A 25,093-nucleotide genomic window follows, 5' to 3' on the forward strand; every position below is an offset into this window, starting at 1 on the left:
TGCATTTAATGAACAGTTGATGTTACTTGCAAAAAAGCTATGGAAGTGTGGCAGTCACTAACGTTTGCTGCAATTTTGTGCCCTGTGCTGAAGAGCGAGGTTTTAGAAGCTGCCGTGCTTGGGTTATTAGTGCCTGTGACCGTTAGGCATCTCTTAGGTCTGTCTCCACATCTGTGAGATAAGGATTCAAATACTTGGGGCAGTGGTTCTCAGTCTGGGTGGATTTTACTTCCCAGGGGACCTACAGAAATATCTGCAGGCATTTTTTATTTTTATTTTATTTTTTTTTTTTTTGACAGAGAAAGGTCTTCCTTTCCTGTTCGCTCAACCCCCAATGGCCTCTGCTGCTGGCACGCTGCGGCCAGTGCACTGAGCTGATTCAAAGCCAGGAGCCAGGTGCTTCTCCTGGTCTCCCACGCGGGTGCAGGGCCCAAGCACTTGGGTCATCCTCCACTGCACTCCCAGGCCACAGCAGAGAGCTAGACTGGAAGAGGAGCGACTGGGACTAGAACCCAGTGTGCCGGCGCCACAGGCGAAGGATTAGCCTAGTGAGCCACGGTGCTGGCCCTGCAGGCATTTTTTGATATCACACTTGGGAGGGGTGTGTGACAGCCATCTATTGTGTTGGTGTCACAGAGGTTATGACACAATATGTGGTGCACAGTGCAATCCCCAACACAGAATCATCTGGTCCAAAGTGTCAAAGCTGCCAAGGTTAAGCAATACTACTTTATGGTCTAGTTGAGATTACTTGAGCATTTGGAAGAGTAAGACTACTTAAATGTTCACGACTAGTATGCTTGAACTTTGTGCTAAGTGTCTTATGTAACTTCCTCATTTACTTAACCCATATATATGAGGTACCATTGGCAGGTGAGGAAATTGAAGCTTAGGAGTGGTTAAGTCGCTATTTGACAAAAACACAGTTGGGTGATGGATAATAGAGAAGATCTCAAACCCAGGCTTGTGAGACACCAATATCCATGTTTTTAACACTTCATAAATTAACTGCTAGATACTACATGTACATTGGAAATTGTGCATTAAAGGATGTCTGCCTTAAGCCCTCCTCCAGATTCCTATATTACACTGACTCCTAGTAGTTTAGGTCTGGATAATTCAGCCTACACTTACTTTTTACCTTTCACTATGAAGTAGAACTAAGTTTTACAAAGTTAATCTCAATTTTAGAAAGCTCTATCAAAAGCTCTTCCTTTTAGAGAATTAAAATGGACCTCCTCGTCATACACGTTGACATTGATTACAAGTTCTGCAGTTGTCATCTTGGGACAACAAAATCACAGCACAGGTTACAACAGTGACATGAACGGCCTTGAGGGAGGCGTCCAGAAGGTGGAATGTGGCTGGTGTGGCAATTAGTGATGCTTCATGATACGCAAGGAGGAAAATGATGAAATCTCTAGTGAAATAGAGGCACACTACAATAGTTAATTTTATTTGTTCAAGAGCTCATTTTTGCAAGCATTAAGCGAGGCTGTGCTTGGAGTCTGAGCCCAAAATTCACCTAGTAAGGAGGAGGAAAAGCAAACTGTGCCCCACACCCGGGGATGAGAGCTATGGGCTCAGGACTAATCCCATTAGAGCTTTGGTTTCTACAGCTTAGCACCCGCGAGTCACAGGTCTTTGAGGTCCTTCTGGATGTCCCACAAGGTGTCTGCACTTTTCTTGAGCTGGGCAACCTCGTCGTCCTTGAGCTTCTGGTTGATGACGCTGGTTAATCCCCGGGCATTGAGGATGCACGGAAGGCTCAGGAAGACTTCGTTCTCAATGCCGTACATGCCCTGCAGGAGCAGCAAACACAGAGCGTTAGACACTAATCCCCAGACAAGAACCATCGAAGGTCCTCCCTGTGAACGGAGCATAGCATATCTGATACACACTAACTCATTCTCTAACTTTCAGAATTTATAAGGTCCACATTTTCCCACTATTTATGTGTTGATTTAATACATAAACTATGTAAGCACACATGACAATACTAGATACTTAGAAGGAAGTGAGAAGTACACTACTGAATTTGATTCAGTGTGTTTTACTGAACATTGCTCTTGTCTTAGATACTTTAATAAAACCTCATAAACTCATGTCTTCATATTAAATTGCCTTCAGTTGTGGCTCTCAATGGACTACTTTTCACAAAACCCAAAGTTTCTTAGAGATTTTTAAGTTAAGGAAAAAACTTCAGGTGGTAGCTAACCTACAAAGTTCCAGATACTGGGGGTAAGATTCCTACAACACCTGTGTTGCTGAAAAAATAGTATAATCTCAAAGATACTTGACTGGTTTGTATAGCATAACTTATTCCCAGTTATTTTAAATATATAGTCAGTCAGATTACTTCATTACATTAAGCAAGTTACTTAAAAAAAAAAAAAAGACTTATTTATTTGAAAGGCAGAGCTAGCTACAGAGAGAATGAGAGATAGAGATCTTCCATGTGCTAGTTCTCTCCCCAAATGGCTGCAACAGCTGGGGCTGGGCCAGGCCAAAGCCACGAACTTCCACTGTGTCTTCCATATGGGTGCAGGGGGCAAAGGACTTGGGCCACCTTCTGCTGCTATCCCAGGCACATTAGCAGGGAGCTGGATTCAAAGTGGTCCTTCCAGGACATGAACTAGTGGCAATATGGGATGCTGACACTGCAGATGGCGGCTTAACCTGATGTACCACAGCACTGGCCTCGCAAGTTCCTTTTATATTGGCACTCTGATAGGAGTTACAGTGTTGCAAGCAGCAAATTAATCCACTGCATAACATATTTAATATATTTAAAACTTGTCAACTCTGAAAATTTTTGTTCATACATAAATAAAATAAATTCCTGAATATGTACCTTAAAACTCAGCAATTACTTAATTTTTGCCATACTTCTAGATTTTTTTACAATATTCTAATACAAATATCTGTACCTTCTTTTATCTCCCAATACTTCCTAAATATATCCACATGTTTCTTTTCCCACTTACTTCTTCTCCCCTGACATTGACTTTAAAAAAATGAGTCAGCTGTCTTACGCAGGGCTTTAATAAGATTTTTTTGCTTAAAAATAATTTCTATTTAAATATTTTGTGTGTGGGCTCCATATCTTTTAATTAAATATGCTTAGGCAGCAAGTGCTATGTGAAAGGCAATCTATAGTTTAATACATCAGTTTTAAATGAAAGTCTTGTATTTATTCAAATGGGCACAGATTTTTAAAATGTGCTCAAAGATTCAGAGCTAGAATTAAATTTGCCATATCAAGCAAGGGAGAATTGTAAAAAATTATTAGATGTCTTAGCGTCTACAGGTTTTATGCTCTTACTGTGCTAGATTTCTGAGGAAAAGGAAAAACGCTTACATAAAACTCTGAAATACACAAATAACTTTGGACTGGGACCCTGTCTTATCCTTTTCCATTAATCTGCAAGAAATCAACTTCTATTTTGTGCTAGTTTGTCTTACCTTCACCATTGTGGACACTGGGTGAATCCTGGAGAGATTTTTCAGCATGGATTCAATGAGATCAGCCACACTTAATCCAATAGCCCAGTTAGTGTACCCTTTTAGCTTGATGACTTCATAGGCACTGAGGAAAAAAACAGTCATAACAGATCACTGACATCAGTCTTAGCTAAATGTTTTGATAAATGTTTGATAAGGTAAATAAATACCTTATTCTAGAAATGAATATTTATAAAGGTAGACTGCTAAAAACGCACATTTTCCCATCAATGCAACTTAATCATAAAACATGATTTATTTGTAGCCGTACTGATATTACAAAGTCAACAAATAACAAAACACACCTTGATTGTGAAGTCTCACTTGCCATTGTCACCTAAAATATCAATTAATTTAACAGTGGTGATGACAATACTGGTGGTTTTCTGGGCACAAATTGTATACCTGAAACCCCAGAGAGGCACTGGTACTTGAGAAGTAGCTTGAATAACTCACTGAGTACCAGGAAATAATGAGGAATTAATACCCTATAGCATTGACCAGAAGACTATGGGCAAGGAATAGTCTGGGTGAGCACAGGGATAATGTTAACTGAAACTCTAAGGATACTTTAAACTTTTCTTGTTTACCTTTGAAATGCATAAAAAAAAAAAAAAAAGAGATCTTCCATCCATTAGTTCACTCCTCAGATGGCCCCAACAGCTGGGGATGGGCCAAGCCTAAGCATTTAAGCCACCTTCCGCTGCTTTCCAAGACGTATTAGCAGGGAGTGGAGCAGCAAGGACTCGAACTGGTGCCCAGAAAGGTATTGCAGGTGGTGGCTGAGCCCATTGTACCACAATGCTGGCCCCTCTTTCAATTTTTAAAGCTGCTTTTTCTTGGGGCTGGTGTTGTGTTCCAGCAGGATTGTTCATCAATCAAGATGAAGTTCCTGGCTCCTGGCTTTGTTTGGCCTGGTCCAGACCTAGCAGCTGTGGCCATTTGGAGAGTGAACTAGTGGTGGGAAGATCTGTCTCTGTTGCTCTTTCAAATTACACACACACACACACACACATACACACAAAGGTCAAATCCTGAAAAAAATCAAGAAAGTTGAAGAGACAAAATAGTTCCATATTTAAGACACCTGTCTTACTACAAAAGTGTTCTTTTTTATTTTATTTTTTTTGACAGGAAGAGTGGACAGTGAGAGAGAGAGACAGAAAGAAAGGTCTTCCTTTGCTGTTGGTTCACCCTGCAATGGCCACCACAGCCGGCACGCGTGCGGCCGGCGCACTGCGCTGATCCGAAGCCAGGAGCCAGGTGCTTCTCCTGGTCTCCCATGGGGTGCAGGGCCCAAGGACTTGGGCCATCCTCCACTGCACTCCCAGGCCACAGCAGAGAGCTGGCCTGGAAGAGGGGCAACCGGGATAGAATCCAGTGTCCCAACCGGGACTAGAACCCGGTGTGCCGGCACCGCTAGGCGGAGGATTAGCCTGTTGAGCCACGGTGCCTGCCTACAAAAGTGTTCTAACACTTACTAAATGCTTATCAGTGATACATGTGTGATGTGTGCAGGCTTTAATCTAAGTTTAGGGCCATAATACTATACAGAGAAGAAAACTGAGATTCATCTTAAGGGTTACATGACTTGTCGAAGACGACGCAGGAGCATCATCTGAATCCAAATCCATTTTCTTTACTCCAGTCCAAAATGACATTTCACTCAGATAAACACGAAGGTCATAGGAGACAATAGCTGGTGACCAGACAGTTTCAAAAAACTGACAGGGAGGGGAAGAGAGACATTCTCAGTTGACTGTGGAAAGGTCATTACAGAGCAGCCCAAACACTGTGAGCAGCAGGTCAGCAAGGACGTATTTACCAGGGTCTGGGTTTACCTTTCCGAGAGACTCCACTTTATTTGTTTAGGGCCCAGTGTGAAGGTCCTTCTCATTTGTTCACTTCATGTTTTGCTCCCGTTACCTTTACCCTAGACTTGCTCTAGAGAGAAAACATTTGCTTTCCCCGGGAGGACTGGCACGGCGGGTTTGACTAGTCTGAATGAGTCCTTCCCGTCTCCAAAGATAACAGCAGGCAGCAATGGAAACCACTTATGATGCTGATCTAAGGAGAGATGGACTGATCATCTGAGCCCACTCACCTTTCCACCACCATCTTGTGCACCTCCTTCCAGTTTTCACTATCGTTGTCCGTTCCCATCTCTGGATTCAGTTCCTGGAGAGAAACACCTGCCACATTCACTCCACTCCAGACAGCCACTGGAAAAAAAAAAAATGACAAACATACTAGATATTTCTAAAACTACTCCTTAAAAAAATCAATCTCTCTGTTCAGATTTCATATCAGACACAAGTTACTGAATACAAACTGGAACCACTCCAATGACTGGTAACTTCCAGAGAGTTCCCAAAAGGCTGACATTGCCTTCAAAGAGCGATACATCTGACCTCTTCACTCCCAACAATTTTAGTGCAAAACAGAAGTGTTGAGACATAGTTACTGAGAATTCTTTACTTCTCTCTAGGTTTGTGAAATCACAAGGGGTTACTTTGGGACTATCCTAAACATTTGCTTTGAATGCCCGAAACAGCCAGGGCTGGGCCAGGCTGAACCTGGGAGCCAGAAATTCCATCCTGGTCTCTCATGTGGGTGGCTGGGGCCCATGCACTTGGGCCATCGTCCACTGCTTTCCCAAGTACAGTAACAGGGAGCTGAATTGGAAGCAGAGCACCTGGGACATGAATTGGCACTCTGATATGTATTGCAGGAAGTGTCTTAAGGCACTGCACCACAACACTGGCCTCTGATCATTGTTTGTAACATAAGACCTTTTTTCTATAATGAAGAAAAAGTCAAATCCTGGAATAAGGCCCGAACATGCTATAATTATACCCAAATACAGTCTGACAAATGTAATAAAGAACATGAGAAAGAGCAACAAACAACAGTCATTTGAGCTAGACCTTGACGCCTAAGTTATGTGTGTTTTATGGACTTTTAGAGAGCATTACAGACTCAGGAAATGTAAGCAAGAGCAGGGACAAAGTGCAGTGTGACTAAAACACTTCTGAAAGGCAAAGCTGTTCATGGCCAAAGAGGACCCCTGTTTAGGCCACAACTCCTGCCAAGTCTTTGATGCAAACCGTGAAATCTGCATAGATAGCCCAGCTCAATATGGGAACAGAAAAAAATGCAGATGTTGTAGGGAAAAGAGTACAGGAAGGAGAAAGTAATCGCTGGGTAGGAGTTGGGCTGTGATGCGTCTCCTGATTCAATGCCACAAGAGTTCCATCTGTGGCACGTGTTCTAAATGTGTATTGTCTCAAACTGATCGCTGGGAAGTACCCAGACAAATCCAAACTAATGGCCAGTCTACCATGTCACTCAGCTGATTACAGAAATGACAACAGGCCTGAGGAGCTGTTGTAGACTACAGGAGATACAACCGGAAGTGATACATAGTTCCATAATGGATCCTGAATCAGGAAAAGCTTCAGAGGACATGACATGAGGGAGATCTGTGCCTATGGACTCTGGATTAGCTAATATGGTATCAGGGTTAGTCCCTGACTTAGTGGTAACTGTGCTGTGGCTACACCAAAAAACTTTGTTTTTTAGGAAATACACACTAAATGGAGAAAATGGGCAAGATGACTATGATTTCTGCTTAATGTATCAGGATGAAGTTAGATGACAGATAAGAGAAAGAGAGCAAATGGGAATACAATATGAGAACTAACTATACTATTACTGTAACTTTTTGGAAGTATATCCAAGTATATTGTACTGGCAAGACCAATGCCACACTCCACAGTAGGTTCTATGTTTCTTACCACTTGAGTCTCCGTGTTCTCCCAGAATCCATCCATGGCAGCTGCTGGGATGAATGCCAAGTTTTTCAGCCATGAGATAGCGAAATCTAGCAGAATCCAGATTGCACCCACTTCCAATCACACGGTGCTTGGGCAGTCCACTTAGTTTCCAGGTCACGTATGTAAGAATGTCCACTAAACATTTTAAAGGAAAAACGGAAGTGAGTAAACCAAAGCTGACTTCAACTGCCATACCAATTAACAGGGTGGGCACCCTGGCTTCCCCTTATCATACTTCCCCATTCCACTAATGAGATAACTCCAAAAAGATGTAAATACTTCCATTTTTCATAGAGGTGACAAGTGTGAGAAAAGAACAAGCTTTTAAGCCTTAGGTATACAGAGAATGTAAAACATGAAATATACCATGAATCCTCATTTATATTTACATTGTTACTTGAAAGAATACATATGAACCTTACAGATTCATTAACTTGACATTCATAGAAAAAGAGGTTAAATCACACCATCTTTTAAGATTCTACCAAACCTAATATCCCATGATTCTAATGAAAGTTGTCGTAAACCAAAAGGCTACTGATGGGCTTCCCTGGGCATAAGAAATGATCCCAAAATAATGATTAACAGCTGGCTTTAAAATGCTCTATTTAATCAAAGGGCATCCATAACGGAACCTTTGTTCCTGTGTAAAACAGCATCAAAACCTCACAGAGGCAAAACTTGTGCGGGTTCAGACAGGAGCACAGCCAGTACCGGCTAAGCTGTAAAAAGCAGGAAAAGGGGCAGACAAGGAAGAACAGGAGCGGGAGGAAATCCGGCAGCCTCCACCTGCACATTCTCTGTGGTATTTTCAGAATGTTTTGGATTCAGTAGAAGAAGACTTGCTGGAGAGTTAGACTTTGATGCTATATCAAGAAAGCTGTATCGTTAGTGATAAGTGCCTGAGGAACCGATGCAGCACCCTTGTGCATACTAGGTGGTAATCCTGTCCTAGATCTACCTGCAACAGATGGGAGAAGCTTCATATAGGAGATTGGAGTATTTAGGACACACCAGTCTAGGTTCATCAGGAATTTGACTGAAATAATTTCTTCCTTCCTGCTCTGAACTGTCAATACTCAGAGCTGGCAGGATTCGCCTGGCTCCTAGTCACAGGCTGTCCATGCAGTATGAGAACCGATTTTCTTATTTTATCCACAGACATACCATGCTCACCAACATGCACTAAGTTTGATGACAAAATATAAGTCAAAAGCAATGTGGGACAGAGTGAATTTTAACTGTTTAGGCAGTCAAAGGAGAACACTATGAAATTATGAGATCCAAATTGGCTGTATTTTCGATTCTAGAACCAAGCAAGCAACAGTTTATTCCATCTAATAGAATCAGTGGAGAAGGGCATAAAAGCTAGATGTAAAGAGGCCATCTGGATGCCCACATCCCGCTTAGGGTGTCTGATTTCAACTACTGGCTCTGCCCCTGATTCCAGCTTCTTGCTAGCGTGTACCCTGGGAGGCAGCAGTGGCGGCTCAAGCGGTCGGGTCTCTGCCACCCAAGTGGAAGACTCATTTTGGGCTTTGGGCTCCTGGCTCTGGCCTGGCTCAGCACTGGCTTTGAGGGCATCTGAGGAGTGATATCAGCAGATGGAAAACTGTGTGCATCTGTGTGTCTGCTTTTCAAACATTGAAAATTCAGAAAACAGTAGAAAAAAATAGAATAAACGTTCTAATGCGCTGAGCTGAAAATGCTGGCTTCCTACACGGAGAAAAGCTGAAGGAAGCAGAAACAAAAGAACAAAATGAGACTGGCGATTTCCAAGTTCCTTCCCTTACAAGTGGGAAAAAAACAACAGAAAACTGAGGAACATCAGGTGACTTCTTTTGTGTAAGGATTAAAGCAGAGGGAAACTGGAAACTGGCCTGTTTGGGAAATTGGCTGTTATCTCTCTAATCCTGACTTCTCTGAAGGTCAGAACTCAGTTTTGGGGTGATGTAAACATTAGCAGGAGTGACTTCACTGTGCCTACTAGCCTTCACTGTGACTATTAACCTCCATGCAGGTTAGTTCAAAGCAACGACCTCATATTTTTATTTTTAAAAAAATAATTATTAATTTGAAAGGCAGAGTGACAAGAAGATTTTATCCACTGTTTCACTTCCCAAATAGCTTCAGTTGCCAGGTCTAGTCCAGGCAGAAGCCATGAGCCAGGAATTTCACCTGCATCTTCCAAGTGGGTAGCAGGGACTCAAGTACTCTGGCCATCAGTAGCTGCTTTCCAGGTCATTAGCAGGAAGCTGGATCCAAAGCAGAGTAGCACTCTGAATCGGGATGTGGGGTCCCAGCTGGGCTTAACCTGCAGTGCCCACCCCAGTTTTTATTTAAAAAGGCTAAAACAGTAGCATTATTTCTAGTTAGAAGTTCTGATGTTTATTTTACAAGAAAAGCAGTTTTTAAGTCACAATATTTGGTGCTAACAAGTACTTGTCCATTAATACAGTTGATCTTCACAGCAGAACTGATCTAACCCATTATGTCGCATCAGGCTAAGACACCTGTGAAATTTAAATTGCGCAATAAACATATCACGTACGGTAATTTTGAAATATTAAATCATTAAAGTAGTCACAGAATTGAAAACTTGGGACTTAACAAGTTAAGAACATTTCTGTTTTTTTTTTTTTTTTTTTTTTTCCTTAAACTCTTCACATTCAATCTGATTTAATCCTGAAGAATCTGGAGATGACACCAGAAAAGACCCCCAGAAAATACAAGGTCAGATAGATTCAAATGTTTCTTACACACTGAAACAACCTGGAAACATTTCATTGCCTTCATGTCCTTCTTTTCTAGAATAATCTTTTTAAAAAACTTCAAAAGACTTTCGACTCCATGACAAACCCAGATAAAGCACAAGAGAAGAAATTGCACCATATAAAACGCTTCTCACATTTTTGAACATTTGGTCTGGGACGGTGCCACTTGTTTTGCAAACAGCACCCTGTTGAAGCTAACAACAGAAGACACACAAACTGCTTCTGTTAGTGAATACCAGAACAGATTTCAAGTCCAGAGCAACAGAAACTCCAAAACATTGAACTTGGAACTGAGACAAAACAGGATGGTACCTGGGTTGGAAACCACGATGATGATGCAGTCGGGACTGTACTTGACAATCTGGGGAATAATGAACTTGAAGACATTCACGTTTCTCTGCACCAGGTTGAGACGGCTCTCCCCCTCCTGCTGTCGGACTCCCGCGGTCACCACCACAATCTTAGAATTGGCCGTCACGGAGTAGTCTGGAAAGAGAGGCAGCGTGGGGAACAGGTGCTTTCACTAGGATGCCCATACGGCCTGCTCTGGAGCCTGGCCCCACAGAACCTTTGCGCACTCACATGAGAACGAGAATTTGGTATCATGTGGTTTGGAAGTACAGTGTTTCTGTGGCTCCTTTTTTCCTCCTGGAGCTACACTGGAGCAATTCAATGGTAAAGTCCACCAAGGACATAAAGGCTATCCTGACTTATGTTTCAGACTAACAAGCTCCATGGGCTGTCATTAACAACATGAAGCAGGAACAGTGAGCCCAAAGTTCAACAGGTGGACTCCCAACAACATCAAACCAACCAGAAGTTGCTCTGAGGCATTTCATGTTAACGAAATCTATGACAGGGAAGGGAGGCACCAAAGTGTGTGTTTTGGGCTAGAAATTAACACTTGGATGCCCAATATTTGATATTTTTAAGAGCCTTATTCACGCTTAAGCAGTGCAACTTTCTCTAGAGATGTTCATTTGTTTTTCAAAGTGTAATCTTTTTGAAAACATTTAGAAGCTACAATCTGGAGGTGACCATTAGACTCAGCAGCTGTGGATGAGCCACATAATCCAACTGTGTTGAAACGTGCCTCTCACAGTAATGAACACTTCGTCATGCTCCTCTCCCAGATGGTGGAAGTAATAAAAGTACTTGCATATTTTAGGGTTGATGTGGAAATGAAGATGAGATCCTACAAGGAAAATGCTTCCCACTGTACCTGGAATACTGCTAATTTAGTAAGCAATGTCTAGTAGCTTCTTTAAGGCACTGAAGTTACTTTGTAGAAAACATAGGGGGCTGTCTGAAACAGTTGTATTCTCAGACACACAGGAACAAGGTAATATGATACAATATCCTAAAAAGTTATTATGAATCAGCTACGGGTAGGTGGGTGGGAAAAAGTTAAGGGAAGTGGCAACTGAGTTTGTCCTAAAGATGTACTGGGGGCACAGGAGATGCACCAGGATGGGAGGACTGGTTTCACTTCAAGGAATGAAGCAGTGGAGGAAATCTTGATGGCCGGAAACGGAGGCCAGGTTTGAACTGTGATCTGTGTAGGCCTGGCACACAGGCCAAGGTGTATAAACAGAAATCTTTTAAAGATAGGAATATATTCAAACTTTCATTCAAAGAACAATTTAAGAATTAAGATAACTAACATGGCAGTGGGGAGCATGGAATACCTGCTCATGTCCTACATTTACTGCCAGAGAGAAAATGTCAATTTCTGGGCGCATATCTCAGCAGAATGATCTGAAAATCTGTGTCAAGAAATTCTCACAGGAGAAAAGTGGTACAACTAGGCAAACAAGCTGTAAATACAACTTGCTCTTTTCTCTTCATGATGTATCAGTGATTATCCTCTCCTTTTGACTGTCCATTAGCAAGGGAATGCAACATTAACAAAGAGAAAAGGGAAATTTTTTTTTTTACAACTAGATGAAAACTCTGCAGTATTTGAAAAAAAAAACTCAGAACCAAATCACGAATATTTTATTAACAATTACTATAGTAACCATTCTAAGACTTCAACTTTGCCTAATTAAAAGATAAATCTATTATACTATAAGGAGCATTTGAAATGGAGAGTTTTGTTTTTTTGCCATGAAAACACAAATCAACTGATTATTAGCTCCCTTGGGGTATGAGATCCAGTACCTTTATCTGCAACAATTTTGGGTGTCTGGAGAAACAGACTCCCATGCTGCAGATCCATCATCTCTCCTTTGAGTTTATCTTCCAGGACATCCACAAGAGCAAGCTCATCAGCCAGAGACTACAAACAGGAAAAAAAAAACCCAGAGATTAGCACCCGAAGCCAACCTGGCACGTCTTAGCTCACCATCAAACCTAAACAGATCATTTAAACAGCCACACACCAGAGTCTAAAGAACTCACGAACGTTACTATGGATTAGACACTCACCTAGGATGCAGTTAGCACCGCCCAGATGGTGCTTTAAGGGGCCTTCAAGTTGTGACTCAGCAGGATATGCTACCACTTGCGATGCCAGCTTCCCTTATGAACACCCTTTCGAGTCCCAGCTGCTCCACTTTCAATCCCACTCCCTGCTACTGCGTCTCAGTGGAAGATGGCACATGTACTGGGGTCCCCGCCAGCCACATGGGAGACCTGGCTGGAGTTCCAGGCTCCTGCAATTGGTCTGGCCCAGCTGTGGCTGTTGTGACCATTTGGGGACTGAACCAGTGAATGGAAAATTGATCTGTCACTATGCCTTTCAAAAAAATAAACCTATAATAATAATAATCTCTGCTGTAATAAGATGCAGATTTGAAGATCCCTTAGAAACTCTCATAGCTCAAGGATAGGCCCCAGAGCACACAAGTCTTCACATGAAGGGCTGGGGGTGGCCAAAGAGCTGCCCGAGACCCAGAGACAACCCTGGGCAGTGTGGCCACCCCTGAGGTTACTCCCAATCGGGAGGGGATTTGGGAGAGCAGATTTGGTTTAGATCTCCAAGAATGCAAGTGCACTTTAGACCTGAAGACCTGGTTGAAACTTGGAGTCCTCAGGTAAGCTCTGCTCAACTCCGATGTCTTGGTGAGGAAAGGAAGAGGGTCTCGTGGGAGGAAGCTCCGGTTTGGTAGATTTTCCTATGAATGATCAAGCTGAACTTGCACTTCCGAAGTGCCCAGTCTCAGCATTCTATTGTTTTCTGTTTCAACTGTCACTCTCCGCCCCCTCATCCAAAACAAACTCTAAATCAATCAATATGCCGTGAGGGTACTTTGAAGTTCGTGAGGAAATGAAAAGATAAAAGCACATTGTCCATGAACCTTTTGAAGTAGCCTTGTATTTAATCTTGATCTGGTATTATAATTATATTTTCTCTGAATCTCTACATAAATAATGGGAAGAAAAAAACAAGTGAAAAAAGGAAAGATTTGCCCTTTCAGTAATCATGTATATTCATTATTGAGTTCTTGATCTTGTAAAATCGAGGCAGGGAGCAGTCATTCTAGAGGCGTCTAAACAGTCTTTTAGCTTGAAATTCCATATGTTAGGGGAACTCCTAACTCATAAACTATTTATGTGGTCATGAACCTTTACTGGTTTTAGCACAATAATCAGCTGAAATGGATGTATCAATCCCTTTCAAAGATACAAATATCTGCTCAGTTGCACAGGTGTTGATGGGGAAGAGGTAGGTACTTGGGGTTCAGGAAACAGTTCAATGTTTAAGGTACAGAAGGAACAGGCCAGCAGAGGGAGAAGCAGCTGGGAGGTGAGACAGCTAATAAGAAAAACTTGACCTACTTAGCTTGAAGAGAAAGCAGCCCGCCCGCTGTAGGACTGTGAATGAGCCTGGCCCCTGCTCTTAGGATCTGAGCAGCTGGCTGGCCTCAAGAAATGGGTTACCCAGGCTTGCCTGTGAGGGTCTCTGGACTGAAGCCTCTTTATGATGCAAGGTGTTCGTAGTTCCAAGCAACCGAATTACATACAACACTTGCAAACTTGTGAAGTGTCCACATTGTGAGTTGGGGGATTACTTAGAAAATATTTTCTCATTCCCAGGTACAGTAAGTCTTTCGGAACTTTGTGTTCCACATCCATGAATACAAATAATCTCAGATAAAAAAAATACTCAAGCAAAAAATACTGCTTATGCTGTCATTCTTCCCTAAACGATATGGCACAACAACTTACATAGCATTGACATTGTAATCTAGAGATGATCTACAGCATACACGTTGCCTGCATTAGAGTCTGGCTATGCTCCTCATCAACCTGGGAGGCAGCAGGTGATGACTTTGTTGTGTTCCTGCCGCCTACGTGGGAGACCTGGATTGAATTCCCAGTTCCAGGATGGAGCACGAGCCCAGTCCTGGCCATTGCAGGCATTTGGGGCATGAATCAGATGAGTGCTTTTCTCTCTCTCAGATGACCTTTTTTTTTTTTTTTTTTTCTTTAAGTACACTATAGGAAGCCGGCGCCGTGGCTTAACAGGCTAATCCTCCACCTAGCGGCGCTGGCACACCGGGTTCTAGTCCCGGTTGGGGCACTGGATTCTGTCCTGGTTGCCCCTCTTCCAGGCCAACTCTCTGCTATGGCCCGGGAGTGCAGTGGAGGATGGCCCAAGTGCTTGGGCCCTGCACCCGCATGGGAGACCAGGAGAAGCACCTGGCTCCTGGCTTCGGATCAGCGCAATGAGCCGGCCGCAGTGGCCATTGGAGGGTGAACCAACGGCAAAAAGGAAGACCTTTCTCTCTGTCTCTCTCTCTCACTATCCACTCTGCCTGTCCAAAAAAAAAAAAAAAAAAAAAAAAAAGAACACTATAGGAGAGGACTGTGTAGGTCATATGCTAATACCACGCAATGCTATATAAGCTTGAGCATCTGTGGATGTTGGTATCTGCAGGAATCCTGAAACGAATGCTCTATGGGTACCAAATTATTACATCAAATACTAGCATTAATTTTTATCCAGTTTTAGTTCAACATGTTTCAATACTTTTGAAACTATTTTGTTCACTGTGGCCTCTGACAAACCACACAAAATCCTCATTCGTAAGTCCTCAAGGAACACAGTATCCCTTAATAATAGCTGCATCATTCCGTCAAGGCACTGGCCACGAGGAACAGCGTTCTTATTTTAGTAACCTCACATGTGTGCCTCTGAAGTCAACGGGGTGAAACAATTTAGCGCTTAAATAGAAGCGGATGTCACAGGGTCTCAGATCCTGTCTCTGTTTCGGTGGGCGTAGGGAAGTGGCTGAGATGTGCATACCCAGCTGATGAGGAAGGAAGAGATCCAACGCTTACCACAAAATAATTGTGGTGCTGAATTTAGCTGGATCTGCACAACTGAATGTACTCCAAGGTGAGAGGCAGGCAAACAGCAGTCATGTGACTAAGCAATACTGTTGTTTACTTAAAAAAAAAATCTCCCTCTGTATTTACATTCTTTATTACCTTATCAATTGACCATCTCTGTATTCGACTTCAGCTGTAAGTAGATTTAAAGTAGTTTGAAACAGCAAGGTTTAGAATAACAGTAACAACGGTGATGTCATTTAGGAGGAAGGTCAGCTAGAAGCCAAGAATGCCACTGGTGCAATCTTGTTGAATACATCACAAAAATGTCTTTCAACTGAAAGCCTTACGTGGACCAACTGCAACCACATGTTCTCCCTTTTGTTCCTCTTAGCCAGCAAACCACTGTTGCCAACACCTTAATATTTGATAGGTGCAATTTGGGGGAGGAAAAGGTGTAACAAGTTTCCAACTAATTAACAAATGGCCAAACACTACTTATTTAATAATTTGCTTTTTTCCACCCTCTAATGTGCCACTTCTGAGGTCCGTATGCGGCACAGCAGGTTAAGTCACTGCTTGCAACACCAGTATCCCATTTCAACGGTGTCAGTTCAAGCCCTGGCTGCTCTGCTTCTGATCCAGATTCCTGCTGATGTGCACCTTGGGAGGCAGCATGTCATGGCTCTAGTACTTGGGTCCAAGCCAGCCATGTGGCAGACCTAGATGCAGTTCAAGGCTCCTGGCTTTATCCTGGCCCAGACCTGGCTGTTGTGGCCATTTAAGGAGTGAACCAGAGTCTTTCTCTCTCTCTCTCTGTCCCTTTCTGTCACTCTGCCTTTCAAGTAAATAAATAGAATATACTTTTAAAAGTAGGGGAGCACTTCTACCCTACTATGAAACACTATTTGCAAGGCAGGCTTGTGGTGCAGCAGTTAAGACACCACTTGGGAAGTCTGTATCCCTATGATACTGCTGGACGCAAGTCCTCACTGCTCCACTTCGGACTGTTTTGTACCCAAATAAGCTTGTCCCACACACTCTGTGAAGCGCCCTTAAATGCGTCCAGTGTATGTGCGCTGTGAGAACACTGGGAAGTTGTAGGTGGGAGAGGCACCGCTTTAATGAACGCTGGCCACTGTAGGCAGCGGGGGTGGGCAGAGTGGGCAGGGCAGAGGACACTGAGCTGTCAGCACCATGGGGGTTGTCCTGCGGAGCCTCAGTTGCCTTCCTGAGTGTGGCAAAGCAGTGCACATCCCCAGCCCCCTCCGGCTCTGATGCTGTCATTTCACGCCCCTCCGGGGGGCAAGACCTGTGTAAAATGCAGCAGCTCTGGCTCAGAACCAAGCTGCATGGCTGTTAGGAGTCCCACCCGCCCTGCCCCGGGGTGCTATATAGATGACAGTGTCCCAGCAGGTTTGGGGGAGGGATGAATGACAGAGAGGGCACAATATGTGCCTAGGTCTGCAAAACTACTGGGTTTTCTAATCCTTGCCAAACACTAAGACTTTGGGAATCATTTAGTGTTTGCCCATAAACGTTAAGACTGTAACCCTTTCAAATTAGTAAATGTTCTTTCAGCAGGCAGTCTTTCTTACTCTGTATTTACACTTCCAAAAATATTCTTCAGAAGGGCATTTGGCCAAGCAGTTAGGAAGCCAGTTAAGATGCCCACATCCCACAGAGAAGATCTGGGTTTGATCCCAGCCCTGCTTCCTGAGTCCAGCTTCCTACTAACGCAGACACTGGGAGGCAACAAGTGAAGGCTCAAAACTCGGCTCCTTCCTGCCACCCAGCCGGGAGACCTGAGTTGGGTTCCGGGCTCCTGGCTCTGTCCCCAGGCCCAACCCTGTCTGAAGCAGGCACCTGGGGAATGGACCACCAGACAGGAGCTCTGTCTGTCTGTGTCTGTCTCTCACTGCTTCTCAAATAAATTGAAAAACAAGGCCAGTGCCACAGCTCACTAGGCTAATCCTCCGCCTTGCGGTGCCGGCACACCAGGTTCTAGTTAGTCCCGGTTGCCCCTCTTCCAGGCCAGCTCTCTGCTGTGGCCAGGGAGTGCAGTGGAGGATGGCCCAAGTGCTTGGGCCCTGCACCCCATGGAAGACCAGGAGAAGCACCTGGCTCCTGCCATCGGATTAGCACGGTGCGCCGGCCGCAGCACGCCTACCACAATGGCCATTGGAGGGTGAACCAACGGCAAAGGGAAGACCTTTCTCTCTCTCTCTCACTGTCCACTCTGCCTGTCAAAAAAAAAAAAAAAAAAAAAAAAAAAGGAAGAAAAACAAGCAAGCAAAAAACAAAAGCTCAAAACTATTTAAACAATCTCCAAAATATTTCTGGAACACTGCATTCTACTTGGTAAAAGATAGAGAGAAAGGAACATTTGATCAAAAAATAGAATCATGGCAGCTAGAGAGGAAGATTCCACCTGCGTCAGCAGCAGAGGCCTCTCTCAAGCAGCCGAGTTCATCTAAGGTCTTATGTAACTCCAGACAGTCCTAATTAAATTATTCCTGAAGATCATTTTTTTTCTTTTTCTTTTTTTTCAACTTTTATTTGATAAATATAAATTTCCAAAGTACAACTTTGGGATTATAGCGGCTTTTCCCCCCCATAACCTCCCTCCCACCCACAACCATCCCATCTCCCACTCCCTCTCCCATCTCATTCTTCATCAAGATTCATTTTCAATTATATACAGAAGATCCACTTAGTATATACTAAGATTTCAATAGACTACACCCACACAGACACACAATGTATAGAGTACTGTTTGAGTAGTAGTTTTACTGTTAATTCACATAGTACAACACATTAAGGACTGAGATCCTACATGGGGAGTAAGTGCACAGTGACTCCTGTCGTTTATTTAACAATTGACACTCTTATTTATGACATCAGTAATCATCCAAGGCTCTTGTCATGAGCTGCCAAGGCTATGGAAGCCTCTTGAGTTCACCAACTCCAATCTTATTTAGACAAGACCACAGTCAACAAGACCACAAAGTGGAAGTTTTCTCCTCCCTTCAGAGAAAGGTACCTCCTTCTTTGATGGCCTGTTCTTTCCGCTGGGATCTTGCTCACAGAGATCTTTCATTTAGGAAATTTTTTTTTTTTTTTTTTGCCATAGTGTCTTGGCTTTCCCTGCCTGCGAAACTCTCACGGGCTTTTTAGACAGATCTGAATGCCTTAAGGGATGATTCTGAGGCCAGAGTGCTGTATAGGACACTGAAGATCATTTTAATCATGATTAAAACAACCATCAAGATATTTTTGCAGATTCACGGCAGTGCAAATTCAGTTTCTTAAAAAGTCCAAATGTTGGAATAAACAGGAGAAAAATCTCCAATATTTCATTAATACATGTATAGCTCCTTAATCTCTCTAGCCTCAGTTACCCTGTTTAAAAACAGACATGAATAATTTCCATCTGTCTCTTTTCTAAAAACTTTGAGAGCAGAGAGACAGGGAGGCAGGGAGGGAGAGGAATCCAGAGAGTGCTCCCCTTTCTCAGTGGACTCCCCACATGCACACAGTGGCAGGACTGGCCCCCATCAAAGCTGGAAGCTGGGCACATAGTCCAGGTCTCCCGTATGGGTGGCAGGAGCCCAGCGGTCTGCATTAGCAGGAAGCTGGAGGCGGGAGCTGCAGCAAGGTGTTGAACTTCACACTCTGAAGTGGGATGTAGGCATCTTTCACCAGGCTGAATGTCCAGCCCGGTAGTTTTTATGGTTGTCTAAAATGAAGCATTTTACTTAATATGGTACTTAATATGTATTTTTTAAAAAAGAAACATTAAGCTGCAATACTTTTGCTTTTATGGCAGAAACAGTGAACACTACACTGTGATTAAATTTCCTATCACACATAACATACTGCTATTACTGGTCTTTTTATATAAATATATATATATACACATATATATATAATTGAATTTTTGGAAACTTTAGCTGTGCTGTCAACTTTGAGAAAAGTATCCCAGTTTACCGTGTTGAGTTGGCATTGTACAGAAATTAACAGCCATATTGGTCTAGAAACGTTAAACTTAATTTTTTTTTTCCATTTGTACAGGGGTAACGCACTGTATATTAAATATGTAAGGTCTTATCTACGTGGGTTTGATTACAGAACTAATAAAGTATTCTCTAAATAATGAACAAAAAAATAAAATAAAATAAATTTCCTATCACTGGGGAAGCAGCTCTCCTAAACCACTATTAAAACTATCTTGAAAAAATGGGCCGGCGCCGCGGCTCACTAGGCTAATCCTCCGCCTTGCGGCGCCGGGAAAAAATGCAAAAGAGTAACATTTTCACTGATGTGCACACTTAATTGCTTTCTTTGATAACTTTCTCCATAAAGGCTGAGAAGTCTTTGCATTACGAACAGAACTATGCTTGTCCAGGAGTTCTTCAGACAGCTTTTAGCCAGAATATAAGGAGACCATGTGTTGCAAGGGACTGACTCATTAAGGTAAACAGGAGAAGGGCTTCTTTCCTCAAAAGTCCTTGGGAACTAGGGTCAGCTAACTAAGCGTGAACTACAAGGAGATGGTGCGAGGCAAGGCAGAAGTGCGCAGAGCCACCCAGGGCAATCAGTCAAAACTGACCGTGTGTGGTATCAGGTGTCATGGCTCCTGAGCTGATAACTGCACTGATCTTTTAGGAAGATGGCTTACATGCAGAGAATGTACTCTGAAGAGCGCAGAGTGAAAAGCAGTCTGTCTGCAGCTTCTCGGATGGTTCAGAAAAGTCATACGTATGTAGGGATGGGAGAGTATAACAAAATGTTGCAAACTGCCAAATCTGGGAGGAGTATACAAGAGTATCTCAGAAGGTTCTTGGAATTAGAATTAAAAGATGGGTATATTTTGGTGCAAGAAATTTTTGAAATCCTCACATATAAGGTCTTTAAAAAGTTTGTGCAAAATGTATACTATGAAAAAGCCAGGCATGGATTTCAAAAAAAGTTTTGGCAGCAAAGTAAACATCTCTTTTAATTCCATTTTTAAACAAACTTTCTGAACTACCCTTGTATATGAAATTCAAATTTTTTTTTTTTTTTACTAATCTTGCAAATTGTCTCAGAGTTTGAAATTATTTCAAAATGAAACTACTGGATGAAGGTTCAAGATGGATAATAAGATACTACAATCTCAAAAAGCACTGCCCACAATAGTTATTAAAAGGAAAGGGGCCCTGGGACCATGGCAGTACACAACTCCTGCAGTCACCACTGTAGTCAGGGGGTTACATTCAGCACCCTCAGTAACCAGGCAAACTGAACATCCCAGACCTCCTGGCGAGATGCACCAAGGACCCAGTCCTGACCCACCCCCAAAAATTCAACCTCAGCTTAATTACACAGAAACAGCTGACACATGTGAAGTGAGGGACAGCCAACCACACTGACCTAGAAACTGCAAAAATATCAGTAATATGAGAGACAAGGAAAAGTTGAGTAACAGCTCCAGATTAAAGATGAGTAAGGAGATAGGCCAGGTGCACACACTCTATGATCTTAGCAGTGAAAACAGCCATCAAAAGGCACTCATTGACCACGTGGAGAATTTTCAGTATACACACTATATATTATAGAACAGTACAACAACAACGTTAGGTTCCCTACTCATAGTGGTTCTGCTGTGGTCACCCAGGGAGATTATAATTCTCATGGGAGATGCCAGCTCAAGTGTCATGATGTCTGCAACTTACTTCAAATTGTTTAGGGGGAAAAAAAAGTCTTTTAAAGATGCCTGCATGGCAGGAACCCGGAACTCCATCTGCTGCCACCCAGGGTGGTAGCAGGAGGCTGGACTGGAAGCACAGTGGACACTCTATGGTATGCGCGTGTATGAAGTGATGTTGTAACTGTTGCCCGAAATGCTCACCCCTGAAATTGTCTATCACGTCTGTTGTTCTTAAAACATACCTTTCCCAGAATGCTAATAGCGCAGGCCATCCCGACTTGTCCAACACCCACTACAGTGATCTTATTGTTGGGGACTGCTGCCTCGTTGTCTGCGACTGGCGCAATGAGTTTCTCCTTAAGGGTTGCCATTGTGCACTGCAAGGAAAAAATCCACACATACATACGGTCACACGTGGAAAATGAGGGCAGCCATCCTTAACGTGTCACTGTTGCAATTTTGAACAGAAACACAATTTAAAACCAACCCAATGATGTCCTAGAGCACAGAACATATTCTTCAAAAGTCCTGTGATCCCTTAATGGAGGATTTAACCAGGCAAGAACTCCATGAAGCCCACCGGAATCAGGATTCTTTTCTTGATCTGAGTACTTCACAAGTTTTAACCATTGTGTTAACTGTTCATTTGCTAGGTAAAAGTCCCAAGCTAGCTGATGTGTTTCCATTGCACCTATAAAGAACTTAGGTCTAGCTATGTCAACTAAGCTTGGATCTAGTATTAGTCCATATTTAAGCAAAATGGTCAAGGTTTCCTAAAACAAAAACTATTCCCCCTAAGATGAAAGAATTAAACGGAGGGACGGTTCTGCCTTTAGCGACCACATGTACAGATTCCCAGCGGGTGCTAAAGAGCAAAGGCAGGTGCAGGGTTTGCAAATGCCTCCATAACACGAGATTGGGGCATGTCCCGGGCTGGAGCGGCATCACAGGAATGCTGCTACCTTGATGAGCTCAGACACACACACACTGTTTTCCTCCATTTTAAGCTTACTTTTCTTAGCTCGTCTAAAGATTCCTTAGGGACCTAGGGGTCCCAGCAGAATTCCTGGTACAGCTGCTGTATAAGGCTCTGATGGGCCTTAAGTTTTATTTTTGGGAGTTTAAAAAACTTCAGTGGAGAGGCTCCAACCACTGTAGATTTCTCTCAGATCTTTCATAAGAAAAGGACTTTTTCTTTCACTTATTGGAGTTACGTAAGCAATGAGAAGAAAATGGTTTGCTTCATAGGCAGCCCTGGGCCAAGCAAAACCACAAACGGGGTAAAAGCGGGCCCCAACCCTGTGGCTCTAGGAGAGAGATGAACCTTCTAAAAATCCAGGTTTGCCCCCAGTTCCGCCCCATAGCCCATAGCTGGGGCCAGCTCCCCCTCCCCCACTACCCGGGCCCGCATGGCCGCCCACAGCCACCTCTTCCTCCGGGCGCCAGCGCCGCAGATCTCCGCGGACCTGGGCTCTAAGGGCACGCCTGGCCCTTGCTCTACTCCCAACACCCAAAGCTGGCACAGTAAGCAAAGCACATGAGCATCAGTCAAGAAGAGAGGCCGGCGAGCAGCGGCGCGGAACTCCCGGGAGTGGCCCGGGCTCCCAAAGCCCTCGTCCCGGGGGACACAGGGGCACCTCTAACCAGCGCCGCGACACCCAGGTTCAAGACTTTCCGGTCTTCTCAGGGCCCCGGTGCCTTCTCCCTCCCCTAACTCCCCGGGCACGTGTCCCAGCTCCCGCCTGCAGCGCCGGGGAGGGAGATGTGGCAGCCACGAAGCCATCCAGGGCACGCGGAGCGCAGCTCTGGGGGCACATGCAACAAGTCCCTGCCCTGGTAGGACCCGGCCTGGGGCCCTGCGGCGGCGTGGAGGCAGCCAGGGGCTCCCGGCCCGGCGACCTGGGGCGCCCCACTCCCCTAGAGACGGCGAGGCCGAGCCAGAACCGGGGCCGGATGCTCGCGGCTAAGGCCCCAGAGGGCGGATGTGCTTCTCGGTCCTATCCCCCAGGCTGCCACTCCGTGACTCCCCGAGATCCCTACTCGGCTGGCCTGGGGGGCGCCGGGGCTCCGGGTGCAGAGCTGAAACCTACCGGGCGGGCGGGCGGGCGCGGGAGCTGCGAGGCGCGCACGGTCGGGCGGAGGAGACAATGTCTGCGGCGTGCGTCCCGGGCGCAGAGCCGCAGCCAGGGAGGCGGAGGCGGGGCCGCGCGGCCCGCAGCCTCTTAGGTTTCTCTATTGTGATTGGAAACGCGAGTCCCTCCCCCCGGCTCGCTCAATCGCCTTCAAGGACAAGGGCTCCAGTGTGCGCGCCCTGCCCTCCCCCGCTCCCCGCGGAGTCACCTTCTGCCTGCGTCCCCGCTCTGCTCGCTTCTCCGACGCCGCCGAGGCCCGGGTATTTCTGAGACCTGGCCCGTCGCCGGCTCTTGGGGCGTTCAGCGATGTCTGGATAGGAGTGCGTTTCTGTTTTGCATCCCGGTTTCCGGTGCAGGGCCGCCCTTCTCAGCTGTGATGTTGCTGAAGTGCCTGTTTCCATGGAGCGGTGCCGGATGCTTCTGAACGGTTCTTTAAAAGGCAACTGGATTTTGGTCACCTCCGTTCTAAAGTTCACGTGATGAAGCAATGACTAGGTTTTTTTTTTTTTAACCTTAATTCAATTAATGACAGATTATTATTATTATTATTTAGTTGCCTGGTAAATCCAGGGAGGTTTGTTCCTGCTCATTCAAGTTCCTCTAGAAATCACCATGGGCTCAAGGTCAAGCCTTGCCCTCAAGGGGACATGATGGGGCCACAAAGTGAGATGCGGTTTCTCTGTTATTTCCAGAGCGGATGATGATGTCATTCAACTCTGTGTCTTCACCTCCCAGCCCAGTGCCTGCTACCTGAATACAGCGCTGATTTTATCTGATAGGCAGAGAGAGAGAGAGAAATCTTCCATCCTATGGTTCAGGCCCCATATGCTCACATCTCGGGCTAGGCTGGGCTAGGCAGAAGCCAGGAGCAGAGAACTCCATCTGGGTCTCTCACAGGAACGAGAGGCAGGTGGGAATCCGAGGGGTTCAGTATGGAATGCGGGGGACGTAACTGCTGCGCCAGTACCAGCCCTGCCTCCAAGCATTTTTGAGAGGTATACACCAGGCAATTTATCTTTCAAATATGAAAGTCAATTTTATATATACAGTGATTCAGACAGTATACTTCCCATATGACTCCAGTCTTTAAGAAATCGTTAGGAAGCCATGTCCCAACTCATTGAAAAAGAAAGAATATGATGAATCCAATTAAAAGGAAATTTATGCTAGAAAATTTCAGGCTGTGAGGGTTGAACCAGTAAACTTTAAGAGAAAGCAAATAACTCCCAGGAGATTAGATATAAAACTAAATGCAAATATCAATATTTATCAAGATATTTCTCTTAAAAATATTTGAGAACTTTCCTGTGTGACAGGCACAGTTTGAGGGATCCTGTCAATGTGGAGTACACATTGTAGCAGAGGATTATAGATAGTAAGCAAACTAATGAGCCAAAAACGACAGGATGAGGAAGGTAAGGGTAATAACATATAATTACTGTGTCCGTGAACTGTAGTTAAGATGTGCTTTTGTATAGTCTACTGCAGGGGTGCACTGGTTGGCTTCCATGGTGAATGACTGCTGTGTGCTGTGTTCTGTTCACCTCTGGTGCCCTCAGAAATGTTGGGTCTTGCTGTTGGAGGACCAGTCACTGAATTGCAGAAGGGAGTGAGGCCTTTGCAGATAACCTAATCCAAATGAATACTCAATGGCTGGCCTCAGGTTACTCCATGAGTTAGGAAGGGAACCAAAGATAGCTTTGATCTCTCTGTGTGTGAGGGATTGTTTTCCTCTTTCTATTTTGTTGCTTTTAACCATCTGTGGACAAACAGGCGGAGCAGCCAATGTAATCAGAACTACAAATTCCTTGAAGGGATTTTATTCAACCTCCTTCTTCAAGTAACATTGTATCACTGAGAAGTTATTTTTGTGTC

The 25,093-nt window shown here is 44.2% G+C and overlaps 1 protein-coding gene across 2 annotated transcripts; it reads right to left on the minus strand.

Moving 5' to 3' along the window:
- Positions 1-1,424: 1,424 nt before the first annotated feature.
- LDHB (lactate dehydrogenase B) lies at positions 1,425-23,538 on the minus strand. 2 transcript variants are annotated; one of them, XM_062194917.1, is made up of 8 exons: positions 23,427-23,538; positions 21,329-21,463; positions 12,278-12,395; positions 10,427-10,600; positions 7,302-7,475; positions 5,609-5,726; positions 3,466-3,589; positions 1,425-1,802 (listed from the first exon to the last, which is right to left on the minus strand). In XM_062194917.1, exons 2-8 carry the CDS (start codon positions 21,455-21,457, stop codon positions 1,635-1,637), a joined length of 1,005 nt encoding a protein of 334 aa, XP_062050901.1. In that variant the 5' UTR covers positions 21,458-21,463; positions 23,427-23,538; the 3' UTR covers positions 1,425-1,634. The 2 variants fall into 2 exon arrangements, with proteins under 2 accessions (XP_062050901.1, XP_062050902.1); XM_062194918.1 differs by lacking the exon at positions 23,427-23,538 and adding an exon at positions 23,177-23,233.
- Positions 23,539-25,093: the final 1,555 nt, after the last annotated feature.

This window comes from Lepus europaeus, chromosome 6 (assembly GCF_033115175.1).
Source record: "Lepus europaeus isolate LE1 chromosome 6, mLepTim1.pri, whole genome shotgun sequence".
NCBI classification, from domain to species: Eukaryota; Metazoa; Chordata; class Mammalia; order Lagomorpha; family Leporidae; genus Lepus; species Lepus europaeus.

What these genes read in the sequence shown, in the direction of transcription:
- LDHB (XM_062194917.1), bottom strand. Translation starts at nt 21,457, where the DNA reads ATGGCAACCCTTAAGGAGAAACTCATTGCGCCAGTCGCAGACAACGAG. An exon ending in AGAACACGGAGACTCAAGTG is followed by an intron (nt 5,727 to 7,301) that starts GTAAGAAACATA and finishes TTTTTTTTCCAG; the next exon opens with TGGCTGTCTGGAGTGGAGTG. An exon ending in CACAAGATGGTGGTGGAAAG is followed by an intron (nt 3,590 to 5,608) that starts GTGAGTGGGCTC and finishes TTTTTTCCTCAG; the next exon opens with TGCCTATGAAGTCATCAAGC.